The 24,176-nt window shown below is 39.9% G+C and overlaps 1 protein-coding gene across 3 annotated transcripts in view; it reads left to right on the forward strand.

The window, feature by feature from the left end:
• The window catches only part of DHX57 (DExH-box helicase 57), a 55,944-nt gene that overhangs the window by 19,596 nt on the left and 12,172 nt on the right, over positions 1 to 24,176 (forward strand). For all 3 annotated transcript variants that reach the window (XM_049652257.1, XM_049652254.1, XM_049652255.1), the window contains exons 9-17: positions 583 to 707; positions 5,225 to 5,358; positions 6,464 to 6,518; positions 8,280 to 8,485; positions 13,220 to 13,336; positions 16,595 to 16,691; positions 17,503 to 17,676; positions 18,507 to 18,707; positions 20,344 to 20,620. In XM_049652257.1, coding sequence (XP_049508214.1) covers positions 583 to 707; positions 5,225 to 5,358; positions 6,464 to 6,518; positions 8,280 to 8,485; positions 13,220 to 13,336; positions 16,595 to 16,691; positions 17,503 to 17,676; positions 18,507 to 18,707; positions 20,344 to 20,620 — 1,386 coding nt within the window. The remainder of the gene's footprint in view (positions 1 to 582; positions 708 to 5,224; positions 5,359 to 6,463; positions 6,519 to 8,279; positions 8,486 to 13,219; positions 13,337 to 16,594; positions 16,692 to 17,502; positions 17,677 to 18,506; positions 18,708 to 20,343; positions 20,621 to 24,176) is intronic.

Genomic DNA, 24,176 nt, shown 5'->3' on the forward strand with positions numbered 1-24,176 from the left:
TGCACATGCAAGCCCACTCTCCCTCTCTCTCTTTTAAAATAAAAGAAACATTTTTTTTTAAAGACCTTTTATTCTTTATTGGCAGAAGTGATCTAGTAACTGCTATTTTACTCTTAATCCTGAGACTTAATCCATTTAACCAAATAAGGAACAGACAAATTTAGAATTGGGTTTATTATTCACTGTTGTTTTTATGTTTTATAATACTTTTTGAATGTTTTTTTATGAGGTTTAAACTTAAATTTTTGATATAAAGTAGAAAAGCTTTTACTGTTGTTGCCAGAAAGAAACTATGCATTTAGTGTGGTTTCAGATTAAATGCAACTGCTGACGTTTTCAATATTCTTTGTCCCTATCCATTCAAAATGGCCTTGCCATTTTGGCTTTGAAAGTGTTCCCTGGGGTGCCTGGCTGGCTCAGTCAGTAGAGCATATGACTCTTAAGCTCAGGGTCATGGGTTCAAGCCACGTGGGCTCAAGTTGGATGTGGAGCCTCATTAAAATTTAGAAAAGAAAAAAGAAAGAAAGAGTTTCCTTTTTTCAAAAATTCCATGAATGCCTTCTATGCCCTTTTCTGTGTAAGTCCTCAGCCACCAGACTGTTGTACTGCACCACAGGCGTGCTGCTGAGAAGGCTGGAGGGAGACACAGCTCTACAAGGAATCACCCATATCATTGTTGATGAAGTTCATGAGAGGACAGAAGAAAGGTAAAACAAAGATTTTCCTAACAAATAGCCACACACATAAAATGAAGACATGGCTGAAAGAATTTTGTTCTGTTTCCAGTTCAGTTTCACAGAGCTAGAGAGGAAGGCCACAGAGGAGGCCCAAGTTAGAGAAGAGGAACGCTTTCCTGATCTCCAGGGTCTGTAATACTAAAAAGGCTAGGAGGGCATATGTTCATCACTAGAAGAGTCATCCTGTCAGATGGACATCTTCTCCCAGGAGATACTTAACACCTCCTGGGCATCATGCTGAGCTGGGCACTGTACTTAGGAGTAGCAGGTGTAAGGCATGCTGTAGTTGATGGATTGGTCAGTATGTCCTTCCTTCTTTGTTCATTTGGTCAGTCATTCAGTCCTGACATTCTTTCATACATTTATTGAGACTGTATTAAGTGCCAAGTGATCTGTTAATTGTTGGGGTTGCTATAGTGAGCAAACATATATGACTCCCCTTTATCTCATTGTCTAGTAGGAAAAACAAATAATGAACAAATAAATACGTAAACAATTCTGAATTGGAGTAAGTCCTATGAAGGAGTAAACAGGTTGCTGTGTTTGCAGGGGAGAGATCCCTGAGATGGTCAGAGCTGCTGTCTCTCAAGAGATGATATTTAAATTAAAAACAGAAGTATGAGAAGGCATCCTGTGTGACAAATGGGGGCAAAGCCACCATTCTCAGATTCTGCAGTGGGAAAGGGTATCATGAGCCCAGAAACTGGAGGAAGCCTGTGCAGCTGGTTGTAGTAAATGAGGGAAAAAGTAGCAGGTAGAAAAGGAAGAAACCAGATCTTCAGGGGCTTATATACCATGACAATAAAGCATTTAGATTTTATTCTATGAAATTAGAAGTCATTAAAGGGCTGGGATGTAAAATCAAAATTCTGAGTATTTTAAAAGGAAGGGCCTAGTAAATAGGTGGCATTAATCATAGTTTGTCATGTGGATCATGTTCTAGAGCAATAAAAAAAAAAAGTAGTATGGAAAAAAAAGAATCCCATGAAAATTATTAGACTTTCCCAAAAAGGACTATACTATTATAAGTACCTTGAATGGAAGGAAAATCTAAGTAACTAAAGTTGGCAGATTGCCAGAGAAGCAGAAAATAGCTAATAGCAAAATTTAAAAAAGAAACAAACCAAAAAACATGAAAAGGATTCCCTGCTACTGCTAATAAAAAGTTTTTAAGAACTGAGCAGGGAAGACATAGGACCAGAAGACTATTTGTTCAAAGATATAAATACACTGATACTCTAGTAAATAAGAAATATCAAGTAATTGGAAACTAAGGAAAAGCGGACTTACATATAAAAAGAATAGATCAAAATAAAAAGAAATAATTCCTAGGACATGGCAATAGTAAATTTTAAATGACTATACATAAAACACTGGGAATCTTTGAGGGACAAATAATTTTTTTGTAGAGACTCCAGAAAACAGTGGGGGGAAAAATAAATGGTAAGTCATTTCATTTTTGCAGGCAAATGTTCAAGTGAACATTTGAAAGAAGAAAATATTTTCACAGAATCACTAAACAACTTGGAGGAAGAAATCAAATAAGACATTCTACCAGACTAATAATATTTTTTTAAATTTTTTTTTTCAACGTTTTTTATTTATTTTTGGGACAGAGAGAGACAGAGCATGAACGGGGGAGGGGCAGAGAGAGAGGGAGACACAGAATCGGAAACAGGCTCCAGGCTCCGAGCCATCAGCCCAGAGCCTGACGCGGGGCTCGAACTCACAGACCGCGAGATCGTGACCTGGCTGAAGTCGGACGCTTAACCGACTGCGCCACCCAGGCGCCCCCAGACTAATAATATTTAAATGTTATATTCTAAAGGTACATTTAAAATTTTAGGGGAAATTATATCCAGTATAATTCTAAATACAAAAAATGGTTTTCGCTTTCATAACATCTATATTTCCACAAACTCAGAGAAACTAGAGCATAGTACTGGATCTGGTTTCTCAATCGTGATCTCAAAAGAGAAAGATTTTTATATAAAACTTAATGACTTGTAGAATATCAACAGTTAAAAATTCAAAATAATACCCGATGAAAGATAAATTACACTCTGGAGAAGGGAGATTCAGTCATTTACAAATAGCAGCCTTTGGGAAAGGAGTGTACATATTACAAGAAAAAGTAGGGGGATATTTGCCGGCTCAGATGGAAAAAGAAAAACAAAAAAATAGGAGTAAAATCTAGGACTCAAGATCAGTAAAAATATACATAAGATTAAAGGTTAAATGTAGAAAAGTTATAGCTGTGTTTGTTTAAAAAATTTTTAATAGATTTTCTGACCATACAGATAACATGATTTTCCTCAATGTTTGGAAAGTATCAAAGAAATGTCAAAAAATATTTTTTGTCCCCTGTATAATAATTACCTGTTACGATTTTGGTCTGTTTTCTTCTGGGAGTATATTAGGAGTTAGGAGAGAGATGTGGTAGAGAGAGATATATGTCTCCACAAACACTATTGGAGTTGTGTGTGCTGCTTCTCATATAATAGTTAACGTGATAGCATGAACTATCTTTGAAGTTATTAATAATTGCAGAAGGAGATTTTAAGTATGCATGTATTATAAATTATTTAAGCATTTCTTAATTGTTATATTATGTCCTTTTCCCTAAAAAAGAAACAAAAGTCGTACATGTAAGTTAATTAGCTCATGAAATTAAAGAGAACGAAATAGTACAAGAATATGCTCTCATTAAAAGTTAAAGCTATGCAGGAGGCACCTGGCTGGTTCAGTCAATGGAACATGCAACTCTTGGTCTTGGGGTCGTGAGTTTGAGACCCACATTGGGCATGGAGCCTACTATCTATCTATCTATCTATCTATCCATCCATCTATCCATCTGTCTATCTATCTATCTATCTATCTATCTATCTACCTATCTATCCATCCAAGCAACACAGATAAAATGAAAGTCTCCCTTAACACTTCCAAGCATTACCAGTCTCTTCCCCAGAGATAACTGTGGTGATGAGACTAGTGATATGTCCTTTTTATACATTGACATTTATGTTTACTTTGTTAGAAATAGGTACTTTTGCTTTCTGACCTTTTTTTTTCTTACACAACTGATGTGTTCATTTAGTAAGTCAACAGGTTTTTTGAGCAGCTACTATTGTTCCAGACATTGTTCTAGATTATTTTATTAGTAAACAACATAGACCCAAATCCCTGTCCTCATAGAGCTTCTATTCTGATGGGTGAGCTCAACGATAAGAATGATAAATAAGTAAAATATGTTAAGTGCCAAGAAGAGAAAAGGTGATATGAAATGCAGGGGAGGGGAGCATTTGAATTTTTAAATAGAGTGACTAGGGAAGGCCTGGCTACAAAGGTATCTTTGAGTAAAAACTTGAAGGAAATGAGGGAACTACCTGTGAATGTCTGGGAGAAGCCCATTGCAGGCAGATCAATAACATGTGCAAAAGACCTGAGGTACATGCCTCCAGGACAACAAGGAGGACCGTGTGGCTGGAGTGAGTGAATAAGGGGAGAGCAGCCGGAGACAAGTGGTGGTAGGGGCAGAAAATGTCATGTAGGACCTAACTTGTTAGTGAGGATTTTAATAAGTCATCAAAGGATTATGAGCTGAAGACCGGCACAGTAAGATTTACATTCGAACAGAACCATTGGTCTGCTCTATTGAGAAGAGATTGCAAGGGGATGGGCCAAAGCAGGGAGACCAGTAAGGATATTGCTTTTGTGCAGTGCTTGTTGCAGTACATACTTGGGTTTTTTTCAGAGATGTTTTCATATCAGTATCTAAAGCTCTGTGTTATTTCCTTCTGTCTGCCTCATGTTATTCCACAGATTGGGTGATTTCTTTTTAGCCAACCACTTCTTGGTCGATGGACATTTAGGCAGTTGTCATTGTTTTACTATTACGAACAATGTTATTATGAAAATCTTTGTATATTCTTCATTATGTATGTGTAGATATCCAGAAGTAGAATTATCAAATGCAATGATAGATCCTGTTGGTACTTTGATTGGTAGTACACCGATTTGAGTTTATTTGGTTATTTGAGTTTATATCTTCATAATTTTAAGTCTTCACATCTAGGATCATGACACATCTTTCTATAAGATGTGAAGTTTTTTTTTTTCACATAGGTCTACACATTCCTTGCTCAAAATGCATCAAAAGCTAATTCATTTTGGGGCGCCTGGGTGGCTCAGTTGGTTAAGCATCTGACTTCAGCTCAGGCCATGATCTCACGGTCCACGGGTTCGAGCCCCACGTCAGGCTCTGTGCTGACAACTCAGAGTGTGGAGCCTGCTTTAGATTCTGTGTCTCTGTCTCTCTCTGCCCCTCCCCTGCTCATTCTCTCTCTCTCTCTCTCTCTCTCTCTCTCTCTCTCTCTCCTCTCTCCCTCCCCCCTCAAAAATAAAATAAACGTTTAAAAAAATAAAGCTAATTCATTTTTATGTATTAAATTTGTTTGATCTTGAGGTGTTTCTTTTATTTCCCTTAGTGACTTCTTGCTGCTCGTCTTGAAGGACATTTTGTTGCAGAGACCAACTCTTCAAGTTATTCTAATGAGTGCAACTTTAAATGCTGAGCTCTTTTCAGAATATTTCAGTTCCTGCCCAATTATTACTATCCCAGGTGATTAATATGCATCATTAAATATGCCTTGTTCTGATAAGGAAATATAATTATTTTTAAAGTTCATCTGAGATGTAAAATAACAGGTATTGATATTTTCTCAAGAAGTGATTAGATTTATAACAAATAAAATTAATGACCATATAATGAAATTAATAAAGAAGCAACATTATATCCATTTGCTAAGAGATTTCAGTTTTACATGTGCTTTTGAAAAAAGTCTCAGTTACTAGGATTTCTAGAATTCCGTTGTGTTTAATATTGAAGTATGAGTTAATAGTGGTAATCTGTCATAGAGTTGTCTCTGTGTATAGCAGATTTGTTCACTACAGGATTCTGCTAACTTCCTGGATGTTGGTCCACTCTGAGAGAAAGTGAAGTTGAGTAGTCTGTGTCTTCTGGTGCTTTCACAGTCTCACTGTGGGATTAATTTATCACCTTGGAGGTTGCTTTATCCTTCTGCAGTTGATTGTCACAAGAACAATTTATGGACGATTTTGACGAATAATCGTACTATTTCTTCTAGTTGTTGAATGTTTAAAAGTCCCCTTGGGGGAGGGGAGGGTGGGAAAAGTGTAACAGGTTTAAAAAAAAAAAAAAAGAGGTTAAAAAATGTCCTATTACCAAATGAGCATTTCCACCTATATACTTCTGTTTTTTTATGAGCTGGAATCTATCTATCCCTTCTAATTTCTCTCATCAAAGGCTTTTCTTTTCTTCTGATATGTTTAAGACGACAGAGCAAACAGTACCTTAATGTGCCAAGCTTTGTTTTTTTGTTGTTTTTTTTTTTTTTTTTTTAATTTTTTTTCCCAACGTTTTTTATTTATTTTTGGGACAGAGAGAGACAGAGCATGAACGGGGGAGGGGCAGAGAGAGAGGGAGACACAGAATCGGAAACAGGCTCCAGGCTCCGAGCCATCAGCCCAGAGCCTGACGCGGGGCTCGAACTCACGGACCGCGAGATCGTGACCTGGCTGAAGTCGGACGCTTAACCGACTGCGCCACCCAGGCGCCCCAGTTTTAAGAGAATTTTACATTTGCAAACTATTTATTTCAAGGTAGTTGAACAGGTATCCTGAGTCTTATTTTCTTGTCCTTCTAGGTCGTACATTTCCTGTTGATCAGTTTTTTCTGGAAGATGCAATTGCTGTGACAAGGTAAGGAAGACATTAATTAAGGTTTGGTGAAAGTCTTTGAAAACATTATTTTACCTCAGTGTGCCAGCATTTTAATAGACATGTTAGTTTTTCTTCTGATTTTTCCATTTGAGTGTTTGGTTTTCCCTTTTCAGCAAATATTATACAAATCATTTGCAATTCACATCACAGTACACATTGTATGTTAAGAGTACTGACTGGAACTATGTAAACTATGGACTTTGGGTGATCATGATGTACCATTGTAGCTTCATCAGTATAACAGTTATATCACCCTGGTGTTGGGGGGCGAGGGGGGTGGTGTCGATAATGGGGAAGGCTATACGTTTGTGGGAAACAGGGAGTATCAGGAAACCTCTGTACCTTCTGCTCAATATTGCTGTGAACCTAAAACTGTACTGAAGAATGAAGTCTATTGAAAAAATGATGAAGGACAGGGGCACCTGAGTGGCTCAGTCAGTTAGGTATCTGACTTTGGCTCAGGTCATGATCTCATGGTTCATGGGTTCAAGCCCCGCATCAGGCTCTGTGCAGACAGCTTGTAGCCTGGCGCCTGTTTCGGATTCTGTGTCTCCCTCTCTCTCTCTGCCCTCCCCTGCTCACGCGCTCTCTGTCTCTGTCTCTCTCTCTTTCTCTCTCAAAAATAAATAAACATTAAAAAAAATTTTTTTAAATGATGAAGGACCAGATATATGGAGAATTTAATATGAAAAAAAGTACCCATTCTGCCCTCTACTTACTAACTGTAACATTGATGAGTAGCTTGATCTTTCTGTGACTCAGGTTCATCACAAGTAAAATGGTATATTAATAGCTGCTTTGCAGGGTTGTCATGAGGATGGATTAATTAATTCTTAGAGTTAATAGCTGCAGATGCTTAGAACTGTGCTTGGCACCTAACAAGTGTTAGGTATCATCATCATCATCATCATCCTGCAGTGCTCAGGGAGCTTGCAGTCTAGTGTGAGAGTCAGGATGTCTGCATAATTTCAGCGCTGGGTAAAAAATGGCCATTTCCATTGGATACAAACATATTTCTCTCCTTTGAAAGCCCTGATTCCTCTTCCTACTCTTTGACCATGAAACCCCCCCCCCCATGGTTTTATCCTTGCGCTATTCCTTCTCACCATTAAACTCTTTTGTCCCTCTGTTAGACTCATGTGATTTCAGATGTCACCTCTGTGCCAAGAATTTCCAAATCAGTATCTTTGTTCCTGACCTCTGAGCTCCAGAAAGAAAATGCCCTTGCAGTCTGGCACCGAAAACTCAGTTCAGAATTTTTCTCTACTCCCTGCTCCTTCCCTTTCTAATAAGACCTACTTCTAATTCTCTATTTATTTAATGGTACAGTTTTCTCAAGCGAAAAACCCCAAAACAGTGGCTCTCAAACTTTTGCATGCAATAAGCCTATGTAGGGAACTTATTAAATAAATTGTTATGTGGGGGCCCTACCCCATTTCCGCTGTGAATCTCTGGGGAAATTAACATGTTAACTAGTTTACCTGTCTTTATTCTCTCACTTTCTCAAACTCACTGCCTCCAGAATTACCTTGAAACAGAACCAAAAACATTCTAGTGTGTTCCCTACCAGAAATAGGGCACAGGCCAGCAGAACCCTGGACTGGTGAAAGAGAAGCACATGAATTGGGCAGAGACAGAGCAACACTCTGCTGATCGGAAAACATAAATAGGTGAATATTTTCATTCCTCACCATCAGACCTACATACTAACAGCCCCATCCCTTTGTTTAACTTCCTCAGGTACGTGCTGCAGGATGGGAGCCCTTATCTGCGCTCCATGAAACAGATGTCAAAGGAGAAGCTTAAAGCGAGGCGCAGCAGAACTGCGTTTGAAGAAGTAGAGGAAGACCTGAGGCTCTCCCTTCACCTCCAGCACCAGGATTCTGTCAGAGATGCAGTGCCAGACCAACAGTTGGATTTCAAGCAGCTCCTGGCCCGCTATAAAGGTAATGTGTTTCCTGGGGGAATATTACGGTTATGTCATAGGGAACCAGTTTCCCCCGCCGCCCCCCACCGTGATCCAGAGGAAGAAAAACGTGGCTCTTGTTTCACAGCTACATTGTCTTTAATGCATCAGAACAACCTTAAACTTGGAAAAAAAATAGCAGTTTCAACACATATTGGACGTAATTGTTATTATATTTACATATAGGTGTTTTCTGATTATAAAAGAAATGTTTATTATAGAAAAATTGGGAAGTAGTGAAATACAAGTATATTCCTTAGTATTTTGTAACTTTTTATTTTGATATGATTGCAAATTCATAATAAAAGCTGGCAGGACCATACAATGAACTCTCATATATCCTTTACCCCAGCTCACCAATTATTATTTTGCTTCATTTCCTTTATCATTTGCACTGTGCACACGTTATATGTTTTTTTCTTGAACCCTTTGAGTAGGTTGCAGATATCATGTCCTTTAATCCCTCGTATATGAGTACATATTTCTTTCTCTTTTTTTTAATGTTTATTTACGTATTTTGAGAGAGAAAAAGAGAGAGCACACACGTGCCTGCAAGCAGGGGAGGATCAGAGAAAGGAGAGAGAGAACCCCAAGCAGGCTCTGCACTGTCAGCACAGAGCCTGATGCAGGGCTCAAACCCATGAACTGGGAGATCATGATCTGAGCTGAAGTCAAGAACGGACATATGTATTTCTTAAGACCATAATCACAGGACATGATCAAAATGAAGACATTTAACTAATATAATACTATTATTTAATCCATAGTCACTATTCTAATTTGCCAATTATCTCAAAAATGTCCTTTATTGCTATTTTTTTCTGGCCCAGAATCCAACCCACAATTATGTATTGCATTCATTGTTGTGTGTCTTTAGTTTCTTTTGATCTGGAAAAACTCCCCAGCCTTTATTTTTCTTTTAAGATCTTGACATTTTTTAGGAGTTTGGGCCAGTTATTTTCTAAAATATCCCTTCATTTAGATTTGTCTAATGTTTCCCCATGATTAAATTTAGGTTAGAAAACCCAACCTTTTGGGTTTCATTTTTGGTTAGAAAACCACACTGGGGCGCCTGGGTGGCTCGGTCGGTTAAGCGTCCGACTTCGGCTCAGGTCATGATCTCACAGTCTGTGAGTTCGAGCCCCGCATCAGGCTCTGTGCTGACAGCTTGGAGCCTGGAGCCTGTTTCAGATTCTGTGTCTCCCTCTCTCTCTGCCCCTCCCCTGTTCATGCTCTGTCTCTCTCTGTCTCAAAAATAAACATTAAAAAAAATTAAAAAAAGAAAAAGAAAACCACAGAAACAATGTTGAGTCCTTTTTGGCACATCGTATCAGGAGGCATATGACATTGGTTTGTCCCTTTATTGGCAGTGTTGTTTTTGATCACTTGGTTAAGGAGATGTTGGCTACGTGTCTCCCCTGTGTAGGTCACTGTTTGTTGCCTTTATAGTTAATAAGTCATTTGTGGAGAGATATTTGAAGACTTTTTAAATAGCCTCTAAAATCCTCAAAATGTCATCCACTGGTTTTAGCATTACTCACAGGCTTTCAAATAGCGTCTTTTGTGGGTCCGTCCTATACTGAGCATTTCTTTATGTGTTCTTAGCTGATCCCTCCTCCTATGCCAGGTCCCACCTAACTGTTCTTTGTTCCTAGATAGTCTTCTGTGCATATGAGCTGGGCTAAACACACAGACACGGCAGCATTACTACTGTTGCTTTCTTCCTTAAAGCCTAGACCAGAGACATGTCTCAACTGCCCTCCCTGCTTTTTTCCCTGGACTGCCACCCCAACTCCTCTAGCCCTTCCAAAAAAACAAAAGTGCTTACCTTTCAAGGAGTAAGAGCCTGCATCCCCCTGTTCTATAGGAGAAGAAGCAAATGAGTTTTCCTTTTTCTCCTTCCGTCGAAGACTATTCTTCCCAGTCCTGTGTGGGGAGTGGTAATCATCCAGGAATTAGGGGATTAGCTATTATTCTGCTGTTCAGAAAGATATGCATAGCTCCTAAATATTTCACTTAATCTTCCCAACATCCTGAGAAGTAAGGTTGAGAGTATGAACTTGCATCATACAGACCTGGGTTCAACTTCCTCCCTCAGAATTCCTCAAGCAAGTCCCTTGTCTTCTCTGTACCTCAGTTTCCTAATCTATAAAATGGAGTTGTTTAGGGAGTTAAATGAGATAATACGAATCCACAGCACGGTGCCCATCTAGTCAATACACATTAGTGATTTTAACTGAAATATGTCTGAGTCAAAAGTTTGTGTTCCTTCTGTACATCATACCAGCTGATAATTCCCATTTCCTTATTCTATTAAATTATGGAACAGGAAAACCCCTTTGGTTTCTCTTTTGAAATTTCGGAATTTTCTTTAAAAATTATGATTGGATCTAAGCCAGGCCTTTCCAATTTCAAGCACACAGTTTACCAAAGTTCAGAAAGCACTTTTGAGAATTCCTTTCTGAGGGGGGAGGAGGAGGATAGAAGATTTGGGGTCATGAAACCCGGCTCTGTCACTAGCTTCTCTTTCCCTATAACAAAAAGACTAAATCTGGTTGATCTCAAGGCTCTCTCATTTTTCAGAAAATCAAACTAATGTTTCTGAGGTCAACTCTTAAAACTTTTTCTAGTTAAAAAAAGTAATAATCAGTCCTTTTAAGTAGTAAAAACTGCCCAGCTATAAAAACTTTCTTTTATTTATTATTTCTTTAATTTCTTTTATTACATTTATTTATTTTTGATAGAGAGACAGAGCACAAGTTGGGGAGGGGCAGAGAGAGAAGGAGACACAGAATCCGAAGCAGGCTCCAGGCTCCAGGCAAGAATTCAGCACAGAGCCTGACGCAGGGTTCGAACCCACAAACTGTGAGATCATGACCTGAGCCAAAGTCAGACACTTAACCAGCTGGGCCACTGAGGTGCCCCTTTGCTTTTATTTTTTTAAAGTTTTGTTTTGTTTTTTAATTTTTGGGAAAGACAGAGAGAGTGCAAGCAGGGGAGGGGCAGAGAGAGAGGAAGAGTCTCAAGCAGGCTTCCTGCTGTCAGGGCAGAGCCTGACACGGGCTCGAACTCCTGAAACTGTGAGATCATGACCTGAACCCAAGGCAAGAGTCAGATGCTTAACCAACTGAGCCTCCAAGGAGCCCCTGAAAAAATTTGTTTAATGTTTATTTTTGGGGAGGGGGGGCAGAGAGAGAGGGAGACAGAGGATCTGAAGCAGGCTGTGCGTCGTCAGTGAAGAGCCTGATGCAGGGATGAACCCACGGACCACGAGAAACCAAGAGTGGGACACTTAACCTTCACCGACTGAGCCACCCAGGTGCCCCTAAAAATTTTTTTAAAAAACGATTTCACTTCTCTTTTTTTCTGTTAGCTGATCTTTCCTCCTTTTTGAAAAAAAAGTCTAGCTTTTTGGGGGCGCCTGGACAGTTCAGTGGGTTAAGCATTCAACTCTTGACCTCAGCTCAGGTCTTGATCTCAGGGTCATGAGTTCAAGCCCTGCACTGGGCTCCACGCTGAGCATGAAACTTACTTAAAAAAAAAAGAAAAGTCAAGTCTAGCTTTTTGGAATCTTGACAGATAAAAATGATTCCTTCTCTGCCTTCCACACCCCACCACACCCTTATTTATATAACCTGTTTCTTTCTTTCATTTTTGACCCACACAGGCTCCACACTGTAGAACAACATTGTTTAGAAACTGCTTTTGCCCCTTTTCAAACTTTTTAGCCTAATATAGGAAACTTCTCTTCCATGATACTACCTGCAGCTATTTTGTTCTAGTTAGACTATATTTAGGGTGATGGGCTATTAAGAGGACCCAAGAAGAAAGGCCAGTAGTCTTTAGAGAGTTAGACTCCCAAGAATATGCTATTTGTTTTTAAAAGAGCCCAAGCTTATAGCTCTTATAGCCCAAGCAGAAAGAACTGTGTCTTTCACTAGGCCTCAGATAGATTCGGAGGAGACTAGAAACCCTTAAACTAGAAGTCTGAGGATAGCCTTCAGGAGTTGTTAGTGAAGCCGTTAAAATCACATGTATTTTTCAGGGAAGATCCAAAGCTTGTGTGGGGCATGTGGGTGGCTCAGTCGGTTAAGCTTCGGGCTGTTGATTTCGGTTCAGGTCATGATCTCATGGTTCGAGGGTTCAAGCCCTGTTCTGGGCTCTGCACGGCTGGTGCAGAGCCTGCTTTGGATTCTGTCTCTCCCTCCCTCTCTGCCCCTCCCCTGCTCACACTCTCTCTCAAAATAAACTTTGGGTGGGGGGTGGGAAAGAGTCACTATTGTGAAGATGTCAGTGAAAGCTTTGGTCTCTGTTGATTTCCCTGGATTACTATTGCCTGGACTTCCATCTGATCTGACTCATGACTTGATTGAATCTAGGAGGGTTTCTAAAGTGTATTTGTCTTTGAATTTTGTTTCTGGGATTTAAATGGTCACTAAGTGTGTGATGGGTAAAAGTGGGGGAGGAAGAAAGGAAACAGCAGCCTATCTGAGCCTTTCCAGCAGGGTCAGGAGCCTGTTCTTTGAGTCCTTGTTCAAGCAAAAAGTTCTCCTAGTAAACGTGTACTTTCTGAGCGACTGAAAGAAACCAAGTCATTTCAGTGCATCAGTGTGAACATCTGTGTTGGCAATTCAAGGTGAGACCCACCTAGTTCACAGGCATCACTGTCTTTAATAAGGTTTAGTTATCCTTCTGATTTTTATCTTTCTTTCAGGGGTTAGCAAATCAGTCATCAAAACTATGTCCATCATGGATTTCGAAAAGGTTAATCTGGAATTAATAGAGGCCTTGTTAGAGTGGATCGTGGATGGAAAGCACTCCTACCCTCCAGGTAATCGCTTCTTCATTTGTGTGGGAGACGGCAAAAGGAAGGCGGCTCACTTAGATGATGGGTGCTGTGGGAGCGACCTCCCTTCCTGGAGCCGTCACCCCCACCCTCACTTTTTCACTGACAGTTGTATGTAAAGTTGCTTATTAGGCTTTTCAGGGGGGAGGATTTTACCTTTTACTTTTCGAGGTTCACCTGCTGCTTTCACTCAGCACTCTTTTGTTCCCGCCGGGCAAAAAGATGTTAACAACACAAAGTCCACAAGGAGGAAGTTTGAAAAGAAGGCCTGGGTGATCCACATATTAAACACCTAGCCCCAGGCTAAATGGGAGTCTGGTAATGAGTGTCTGATGCACATGAAGGTCACAGGGCAGGGGGGTTAAGAGAACAGGCTCTCGAGTCTGATAAAGTCCTAGCTCTCCTACTCAGGAACTGTGTAGTCACAGGTAGAGAGCCCTTATCTTTGCTATGCCTCAGTTTCCTTGTTTGTGAAATGAAGACATTATAATAAGTCCTCTGACATGAAGCTATTTTGAGGATTAAAAGAAACCATTGTATGGGGTCCCTGGCTCCTGTCTGGCTCAGTCAGTGGAGCACAGGACTCTTGATCTCAGGGCTGTGAGTTCAAGCCTCACACTGGGTGTAGAGATTACTTAAAGATAAAATCTTTAAAAAAAAAAAAAGAAAAGAAAAAGAAAGGAAGAAAGAAAGAAACCATATGTAAAGTACTTGGCGCAGTGCCTGGCATGCAGTTAATGCCCATCGATACTCCACCTAAAAACGATACCGTTGCGATGATAACGTATTTCGTCGTTATCATTCCTATGATCGTTGCTACTACTGTGACGCAGAGCAACGACTACTTTCCCCTTACTCGCCGTCGTCCTATCCCAATGGCCTTCTTAAGCTCACTTGGCAGTCCCTCATCCCCCAAATCTCGTAACTGAATCCGTCACATCATTCAGGTTTCTGCCAAACATTTTCTCTTCAGAGGAGTCTTCTCTGAACTCTTACTCTATCGTGATATCCAAAAGTGATTTTCATTTTCATCGTAGCACCACGCACTATCCAGAAGCATAGTTCTGCTTACTGACGGTCTCCTTCAGTAGCATGTAAACTGCTCAAGAATGTGGATTTATCAGGCACCACTGTGTTCCTCAGACCCTAGGGCAGTACCTGCAATATTTGCTGCCTGAATAGATGCAGCCATTGTTGGGTGATCATAAGTTGAACGACAGATCAAACACTTACCTCATGTGCTCGCTGCACAGCGCTTAAGAGAAATGGGAGTGGCTGTCCTCCACCGCTTAGACTTTAATCATTACGTGATATTTCCTGAAGAGACGTATGAGCCACGCAAAAGGATTGAAGTACCTTGTGGTCATCTCGGGCGGGTAGTCCGTGTTTGCTGATGCATTATCACTGGTCTAAATATCTTGTTTCATCCCAAAGGAAAAGACTATTGTTGAAAAAAATCAGGTATAGTGGACAAAAGAACTGCTAGAAAATTACCTGAATTCAAAGCAGAGTAGATGTAGTGAGTGGGGGCACTGACATATTTGTGAATGTTAAAGGGACACCTCTTCCCCAGCTCAGCGGGAAGAGCATATATCACTTCTGATTTCGGGGTCTTGAGTTTAAGCCCACATTGAGTATAGAGCTTACTTTAAAAAAAAAAAAAAAAGATAACCACTGATACAAATGGCCAAGCTGTGAGGGCAGAGCACATCAGGAGGCACATAAAAATATGGACAGGAGCACCTGGGTGGCTTAGTCAGTCAAGTGTCTGACTCTTGATTTCGGTTCAGGTCATGATCCCAGGGTTGTGGGATCAAGCACTACATCGGGCTCTGCACTAAGCATGAAGCCTGCTTAAGATTCTCTGTCCTTCTCCCCTGCTTGTGCTTTCTCTGTCTCTTAAAGATAGATACAGATATAGATACAGATACAGATACAGATATAGATGATATAGATGTAGATATAGGGAGAGGGGAGGGAGAGGGGAGAGGGGAGAGGGTCCCAGAAACCCAGGTTTGTGTCCAAGCCCCACTCTCATTAACTCTGTCGCCTGGCTGAGTTATTGAGTCACTTTAAAGGTACTAATAACCTTCTTAATGAGTGGCCATGAGGATCAAATGAGACAATGTATGTAAACATACTTTGTATACTATGAGGTGTTTGAAACTAACCCTCAAAGATGTCTTTTGCCCTCTTCGGAGTTCAACTAAGTTTCATAACTTAGTTTCCTTATTTACTTAGTAGAGCAAATAACTGTGATAAATAATAGGTCCTGAGTTCCTTGTGGGCAGATTTTTGGTTTATATTCCATTGTACCTAGCACAGAGCGGACATAGGCCCCCAATAAGTATTTGTAGGATTAAAGGGAGGGGCTAGTGAAGATGGTGTCAATTTCCTCTTTGAAAAAGCTCAGAAGAAGGTGACTTGCTGAGTGGCCACTCTTGGCACAGAAATATTCTGTCATCGGTTATCACTGCTTATTTTCTTTAATTAAAATTTAAAAGCCCATAAAACCTTCAATAGGGCATGGCCAGTTAATGCGCTGCCTCTCTAACATCTATCTGAATTTAGATTATCAGGTTGACTAGCCAATTTTCTTTTCTTTTTCTCATTTCCAGTAAAATGTTTATGGGTTTTATTTACTAACAGAGAGAAGAGTCTTCCTGTCTTATAAGATTAGAAGGATAACTCTTCCTATAGAAACAGAATGTCAGTGCCCAGTGCACTAAAGAAGTATATTTAAAGAGCTTTGCTGATGAGAGGTGCCTGGATGGTTCAGTCAGTTAACTGGTTAACCGTCCAACTTCAGCTCAGGTCATGATCTCACAGTTTGTGAGTTCAAGCCCCACGTCAGGCTCTGTGCTGACAGCTCAGAGCCTGGAGCCTACTTCGGATTCTGTCTCCCTCATTCTCTGCCCCTCCCTTGCTCACATGCTGTCTCTCTCTGTCTCTCAAAACTGAATAAACGTTAAAAGAATTAAAAAGAGCTTTGCTAATGATTCTTATATGGCCTAAAGTGTTATATTTTTCTACACTTCAGTTTTCCTCTTGTAGAAAGGTAAATCAGAAAATGGATAAAAACAGTGTCATCCATTTAAATCCTTGGGGACTTTTTAAAAAAAAAGAAAATTGATAGTGAGAAATCTCAGATTATTACATTTTTTAAAGTTTAAAATAGCTCTATAATCCATATTAGTTTTTCCTTTTTTGCATCTGTCAGATCGATTCTTTTTATATACCCAGGGGCTATACTTGTATTTTTACCGGGACTAGCAGAAATCAAAATGCTATATGAACAGCTACAGTCCAATTCTCTTTTCAACAACAGACGCAGTAATCGGTAAGTTAATTGCTTTCTGTAGCCTTAACCATCTGCAGTTGTATTGTATGCAAAGATGAATAACCAGAATGGTCTGTGACAGTCATCACCCCCTTTAGACCATGGTGTCACTGCTCGAGAATATGTCTGTTTATGCCAGCTGGAAGTAGACAAACCTATTTGTTCCAGATAATCAATCATTCCCATTCCATTAAATAAAAATTTTTCTCTTCACTTAGCGTAGTGACTCAGCAAAATTGCATGTAATTTCAGTTGCCAGATGGGGGGTGGGGAGGGATGGGAGAAGCCAGTGTAAGTAACAACAAAGAAATGTTACCATTTGAGAAAAAAATAATTTGCAACAGTTCCTTTTCCAGTAGCAAGACATGTGTTTTTATATCTAAAGCGACAGCTACTAAAGAGATAAACACTCCCAGGAATACAGGAATATCTTGGCTTAGTTCACATCACTACCTCTGCCTCTGGTTCTCTGGATATAAAGGTAGAGGAAAAATGATTCTCTCCTGGTTAGTGTGCGAGGCTTGTTACTTATAGAATATCAGCTATACAGTTCTCTTGATTACTTACTACTGAGTTACATTCCAATTTTTCCCAAGCCAGTGCAAGGTTTCTAGTTCGTAGAGCCGAGTCAACATTTTGTAAGGCTCAGAAAGAACCTTCTCATTTAGAAGAGCTGGACCCTGAGGGCAGGTTCTAGAGAAGCTGCTGATACTTGGAGTTCTATTGTTAATTTTAATAGAAATTCACCCACCATTAATCCAGTTCCAGCCTTTTGTGCCAGAATATTAAATGTGCGTTTGTTTCCTTCCAGATGCGTGGTTCACCCACTTCATTCATCTTTATCCAGTGAAGAGCAGCAGGCTGTGTTTGTAAAACCCCCTGTGGGTGTAACTAAGATTATAATTTCTACCAACATTGCTGAGACATCCATAACCATTGATGATGTTGTCTATGTCATCGATTCTGGGAAAATGAAAGAAAAGAGGTATTCTCTTTTGGCAATGTGAGAGAGGGGCTAACGATGCATTAGAGTGCCACGGCTGTTAATGGCTGATGCTTTTGAGCTACATGGGTTACCGTTTGGAAAAATATTTTATGGAAACCGCATATGGGTATATATGAGTGATTCTATACCAGGACCATAGTCTTAAAGTCAAACAGAGGTGGAAGGTTTAAGGCTTTCCCTTGGAAGTAATTAATTATTTTTCGTCTTTTTTCCATATGCTTTACATGTGCTTGAATGAAAAAGATGGAATGATATGGGAGGTGATGGGTGTGTTAATTAATTTGATTGTGGAAATCTTTCCATAATGCATACATATATCAAAACCACTTTGTACACCTATGTCCAGTTTTTATTTGTCAAAATAAACCATGAAAAAGAATAAAGAGAGAAAAGGTTGGGGCACCTAGGTCGCTCAGTCGGTTAAGCATCCGGCTCTTGATTGTGGCTCAGATCATGATCTCACGGTTCGTGAGTTCAAGCCCCACGTCAGGCTCTGTGCTGACGGAGCCTGCTTGGGATTCTCTGTCTTTCCCTCTCTCTCTGCCCCTCCCCTGCTTGCTCTCTCTCTAAATAAGTAAAATAAACTTAAAAAAAGAGAAAAGGTTGCATAAAGGAACTATGTGTAGTAGCATTTTGATACCACTTAAAACAGCACTGTGTGCTCCCTCCAGGGGCTGAACTATTCCCGGAACACACAGGACACTGTCCTTCCTTGGAAGTGAGGTAGTTCATTTGTTCTGTCTGTGCTAGGTCGGGTCTTACCCATGTTTTTATAAAAAGCTCTTCTCTACATTTTCTTTTTCTTATAGATATGATGCCAGCAAAGGGATGGAAAGCCTAGAGGATACTTTTGTCTCTCAAGCCAATGCTCTGCAAAGAAAAGGTCGAGCGGGCCGTGTTGCCTCTGGGGTCTGCTTCCATTTATTTACCAGCCATCACTTCAATCACCAGCTCTTAAAGCAGCAGCTACCAGAAATACAAAGAGTGCCATTGGAACAGCTGTGTCTGAGGTACATCTTGATCTTTCTGTTCTGCTTCCAGAAGGTCTACATGTTTCTCACCCTAAGTTCCGTGGGTTTATTTTTCTTAGTAGAAGACATTTTGCCAAGAGTGGGCATGGATGAACTCATTCATTTGCAAAAAAGGAGCTGTTCACTGTTGCTTTTACCATTGGATTCAAATTTTTGCACACGAAGACCTCTTACATTGCAAACAATGGCCCTAAAATAGAGCTTAAGAATACATTTGGAAGTCAGGAAAGTGATCTAATTTATCAAGAAATTTCTGCTAGGGGCAATACCAATATTGAATCATCAAAGGTCAAAAGTCTACAGCCTCGTGATCAGAGCAAAGTGAACAAAAACAACTCGAAAACACCATTATTTAGCTGATAAACAAACAAGAACAAATATCATAAAAGAGGATTTAATGAATGAATGATCAAACTCAGTGTTACTGAAGCTAGGGAACGTTTGGTTCAACCTTCCTGAAAATGTGGTTGGTGTTATGTAAGAACTCAAACCATCCATGCCCTCTGACCCAGTCCCTATGAGGGAATATGCCCATGAAATAATAACCCAAAGCAAATTACTTATACAAAGATGTTATAGCTCTCCTCTTATCCAGCAGGTATATTTTGAAAGCCTTCCATTTGCCAGGGGTTGGGCTGAGCCCTAGAGCTACTGTAGGATTACAAGACCCAGGCCCTGCTTTTAAGTGTCCACAGTCAGGTCTTAAGAAGTTGAGCAGGCACATACCTTACTAAGGTAGTAATAGTGCAGATGAGGAGTGAAGGGACTTGAGAAAACTTTGGAAGTGGAATGACCCACGAGAGGGGACGAGAGAGGGGAAATGTAATATATGTGGCACATATGATTTAAAAACAACTCAGATATGCAGCAGTGGGGAAATAGGCAAATTATATAGGCCAACATGGTTCATCTTTTTTTCTTATCTTTTTTTTTTTTCATTTAAAGTCTAAGTAAGTGGATTACTGTCCATGCATGTCTTAAAGTGAAATATCTAGGGGGTTGAAGTGGGAGAAAGCTAGGTACCAAATGCATATACATTAGTAAAAATTAGTAAAAAATTAGTAAAAATAAACAACTATGTTCCTAGGTTGACAGCTTAAAAAGGAATTATAAGTGAAATAAATAGATTTTGTGTATGTATATGTATATATATATATATGTATATATATATATATTCTTCTGAAAACTGCTTCAATTCATAATTTAAAAGAGTAGCTCTTCAAGGCAAGACACATTGCAGATTAAGCTTATCAGCAGTTACGGTACAATTTCAGATGTGGGAAAGAGTAAATGGATCATTTGACTTGTTTCATAATTTGAACCCATATTTGATAGAGAGAAGCATTTTGAAAATTTATAGACAGAATTTTATCCTGAATCCCCATAAGTTTCAGGGTAGGATTTGAAAGTGTTTCTATAATTTATTGCTAGAACTAGAAGACATAAGAGTTTTGTTTTGTTTTTTTTTTAATGTATTTCACCTAGCATGGTCTAGCTTATGAAAGCATGTGCCTTGGAAGTTGGCAACTATTTTCGTTCAAGAAAGAAGCTTGTTCCTCTGTGTCATCTCTCCAGAAATAAAATGGACGCATTATGTTTTTTTTTCTTTTTGTAGAATTAAAATTTTAGAGATGTTTAGCACTCACAGTCTCCAGTCTGTTTTCTCTCGGCTCATTGAGCCGCCGCACCCAGATTCTCTCCGTGCCTCAAAAATACGATTACGAGACTTAGGAGCGTTAACTCCAGATGAAAAGCTGACCCCTCTAGGGTATCACCTGGCCTCCCTGCCGGTGGACGTGAGAATCGGCAAACTGATGCTGTTTGGGTCTATCTTCCGCTGCTTGGATCCTGCCCTCACCATTGCCGCCAGCTTGGCTTTTAAGTCTCCTTTTGTAAGTAAACAACATTCACTGAAACTGGAGTCTATAGGTCTCTAAGGGGACCATGGGGGCTTCAGGGTTATGTGATCCTCCTAACATGTTTTCTTGTGAGGGTGATATATGGGAATTCTTCAGGTCACAATGTCTAACTTTTGTCTGATCCTCAAAGAAATCCATGCCCCAAGTAAAGATTAAGAACTGAAGATCCAACTTACTGAAGTAACATAAATGTGCTTTTTATGGTATCCACTATCCTTGCTCATTAAAGAAAAATCAGAATGGGGCGCCTGGGTGGCTCAGTCAGTTAAGCGTCTGACTTCGGCTCAGGTCATGATCTCATGGTTCATGAGTTTGAGCCCCACGTCAGGTTCTGTGCAGACAGCTCAGAGCCTGGAGCCTGCTTCGGATTCTGTGTCTCCCTCTCTCTCTGCCCCTCCCCCACTTGCACTGTGTCTCGCTTTCTCAGAAAATAAACATTTTTTAAAAATTAAAAAAAAAAAAAAAGAAAGAAAAATCAGAAAATGCAAGCAAGTGAAAGGTGCCCCTGCATAAAATACACTGGATCCCTGTTTTTGTTTGTTTGTTTGTTTGTTTGTTTGTAGACAGAGTATGAGCAGGTAGGGACAGAGAGAGAGGGAGAGAGAGAATCTCAAGCAGGCTCCGCGCTGTCAGTGTAGAGCCCAACAGGGGGCTCAAACCCACAAATTACGAGGTCACCACCTGAGCCGAAACTGAGTCAGATGCTTAGTTGACTGACCCAGGCTCCCCAGATCACTTTTTTAAAACAGCATTATTGAGGGGCGCCTGGGTGGCTTGGTCGGTTAAGCGTCCGACTTCGGCTCAGGTCATGATCTCATGGTCCGTGAGTTCGAGCCCCGTGTCGGGCTCTGTGCTGACAGCTCAGAGCCTGGAGCCTGTTTCAGATTCTGTGTCTCCCTCTCTCTCTGCTCCTCCCCCGTTCATGCTCTGTCTCTCTCTGTCTCAAAAATAAATAAAGGTTAAAAAAATTTTTAAAAATAAATAAATAAAACAGCATTATTGAAATATAATTCGCCCATTTAAGTTGTACATTCAGAAGTTTTTAATATTATGCAGTCCTCGGCATCGTCAGTTTTAGAACATTTTTAGTACCTCATAAAGAAACCCCTCAGCAGTCACTCCCTCTTTCCCCTCAAAACCCTCATCCACTGCAGCCCTAGGCACCCACCAGTTTGCTTTCTGCCTTCACAGATGGACCTCCTCTAGACATTTCGTATTAGTAAAATAATATAACGTATGTTCTTTTGTGATTGGCTTCTTCACTTAGCATAATGCTTTTAAGGTACATCTATGTTATAGCATGAATCAGTCTTCATTCCTTTACCAAACAATACTCCTGTGAATGGACATACCTCATTTTATCTGTCTAGCACTGATGGACACTTGGGATTGTTTCCACCTTTGCCTGTAAACATTCATGTACACATTTTTATGTAGAGATATGTTTTCATTTGTCTTGGGTATTCAGAGGACAGTTACTTGATCAAATATGGTAACTCTTCGAGGAACTTCCAGACTCTTTTTCCAGAGTAGCTGCATATTACATTCCACCAGCATTTTATCAAGGTTGCAATTTTTCCACATCTTCACCAACAGTTGTTATTATCTAACATTTTTATTATAATCATCCTAGGGGGTGTGAATTTGTGGTTTTGATTTGTATTTCCCCAATAGCTAATGATAGAGAACATTTTTTCATTTGCTTATTTGCCATTTGTATATCTTCTTTCAAGAAATGTCTGTGTAGATCCTTTGCCCATTTTTTATTGTTGTTGTTGTTGTTGTTGTTGTTTTTTAACGTTTATTTATTTTTGAGACAGAGACAGAGCATGAACGGGGGAGGGTCAGAGAGAGAGGGAGACACAGAATCCGAAACAGGCTCCAGGCTCTGAGCTGTCAGCACAGAACCTGACGCGGGGCTCGAATTCACGGACCGCGAGATCATGACCTGAGCCAAAGTCGGATGCTTAACCGACTGAGCCACCCAGGCACCCCCTTTTGCCCATTTTTAAATTGCGTTATTCATCTTTTTATTACTGATTCATAAGAGTTCTTTATACATTTTGGATACAGGTCTCTTATCAGACATATGATCTACAAATATTTTCTCCCATTCTGTGGGTTACCTTTCTTACTTTCTTGATATGTCCTTTGAAACCCAAAAGTTTTTAACTTTGATGAAGTCCAATTTATCCAGTTTTTTGTTCCTCAAGCTTCCACTGCCATAGTTAAAGAATCCATTGCCAAAATGGCTGAAGGGGAACGGAAGTTACTGGCTTCCACTTACAGAATGAGTAAGTCATGGGAATAAAAGGCAGGGCATAAGGAATATAGTCAATGACATTGTAATAGCATTGTCTAGTGACAGATGGTAGGTATACTTGTAGTGAGCATAGCATAATGTATATCGATTATTGACTTGTCAAATCACTGTATTGTATACCTGAAACTAATGTAGCATTGTGTCAACTACACTAAAAAAAAAAAAAAAAAAAAAATCCATTTCCAGATCCAAAGTCATGAAGATTTATCCCATTTATCCCTACATTTTTTTCTAAGAGTATTATAGTTTTAGCTCTTACATTATAGTCTTTGGTCTATTTTTTTTTTAAGTGTTTATTTATTTTTGAGAGAAAGACAGAGTGCAAGTGAGAGAAGGGCAGAGAGAGAGAGAGAGAGAGAGCGTGGGGGAGGGAAACACAGAATCTGAAACAGGCTCCAGGCTCCAAGCTGTCAGCACAGAGTTCATTGCGGGGCTCGAACTTATGAAGCATGCAATCATTACCTGAGCCAAAGTCGGACGCTTAACCGACTAGGCCACCCAGGCGCCCTGGTCTTTGGTCAATTTTGAGTTAATTTTGTATACGGCATGAGGTAAGAGCCCAACTTCATTCTTTTGCATATGACTGTACAGTTGTCCCAGTTCCATTTGTTGAAAAAGACTATTCTTTCACCATTGAATGGTCTTGGCATTCTTGTCAAAAATCAGTTGACCACTGGGGCGCACTTGACTGATTCGGGAGAGTGTGTGACTCTCGATCTCACGGTCATGAATTCGAGCCCCGTGTTGGGTGTAGAGATTACTAAAAATAAATAATTAATTAATTAGTTAGTTGACCATAAATATATGGGTTTATTTCTGGACTGTCAATTCTATTCCATTGAGTAGAATGTCCTCATGCCCGTACCACACTATCTTGATTATTCTAGTTTTATAGTGTGTTTTGAAATTTAAAAATGTGAGTCTTCCAGCCTTGTTCTTTTTATCATTTTGGTAGGAATTTTTACACCTATATTCATAGGAGGTATTAGTCTATAGGAAAAAAGACATTAGTTATGGGTATGGAAGTAGGGGAGACTCAAGCATAAAAGATGAGTGAATAAGAAATTGTAAAATAAAGATACCACAGAGTTAACAATTTTTTTTTAAGTTTGTTTTGAGAGAGAGACAGAGCACACACAGGCAGAACAGATTGAGAGAGAGAGAGAGAGAGAGAGAGAGAGAGAGAATCCCAAGCAGGCTCCGCTC

Source organism: Panthera uncia, assembly GCF_023721935.1.
Source record: "Panthera uncia isolate 11264 chromosome A3 unlocalized genomic scaffold, Puncia_PCG_1.0 HiC_scaffold_12, whole genome shotgun sequence".
Lineage (NCBI taxonomy): Eukaryota > Metazoa > Chordata > Mammalia > Carnivora > Felidae > Panthera > Panthera uncia.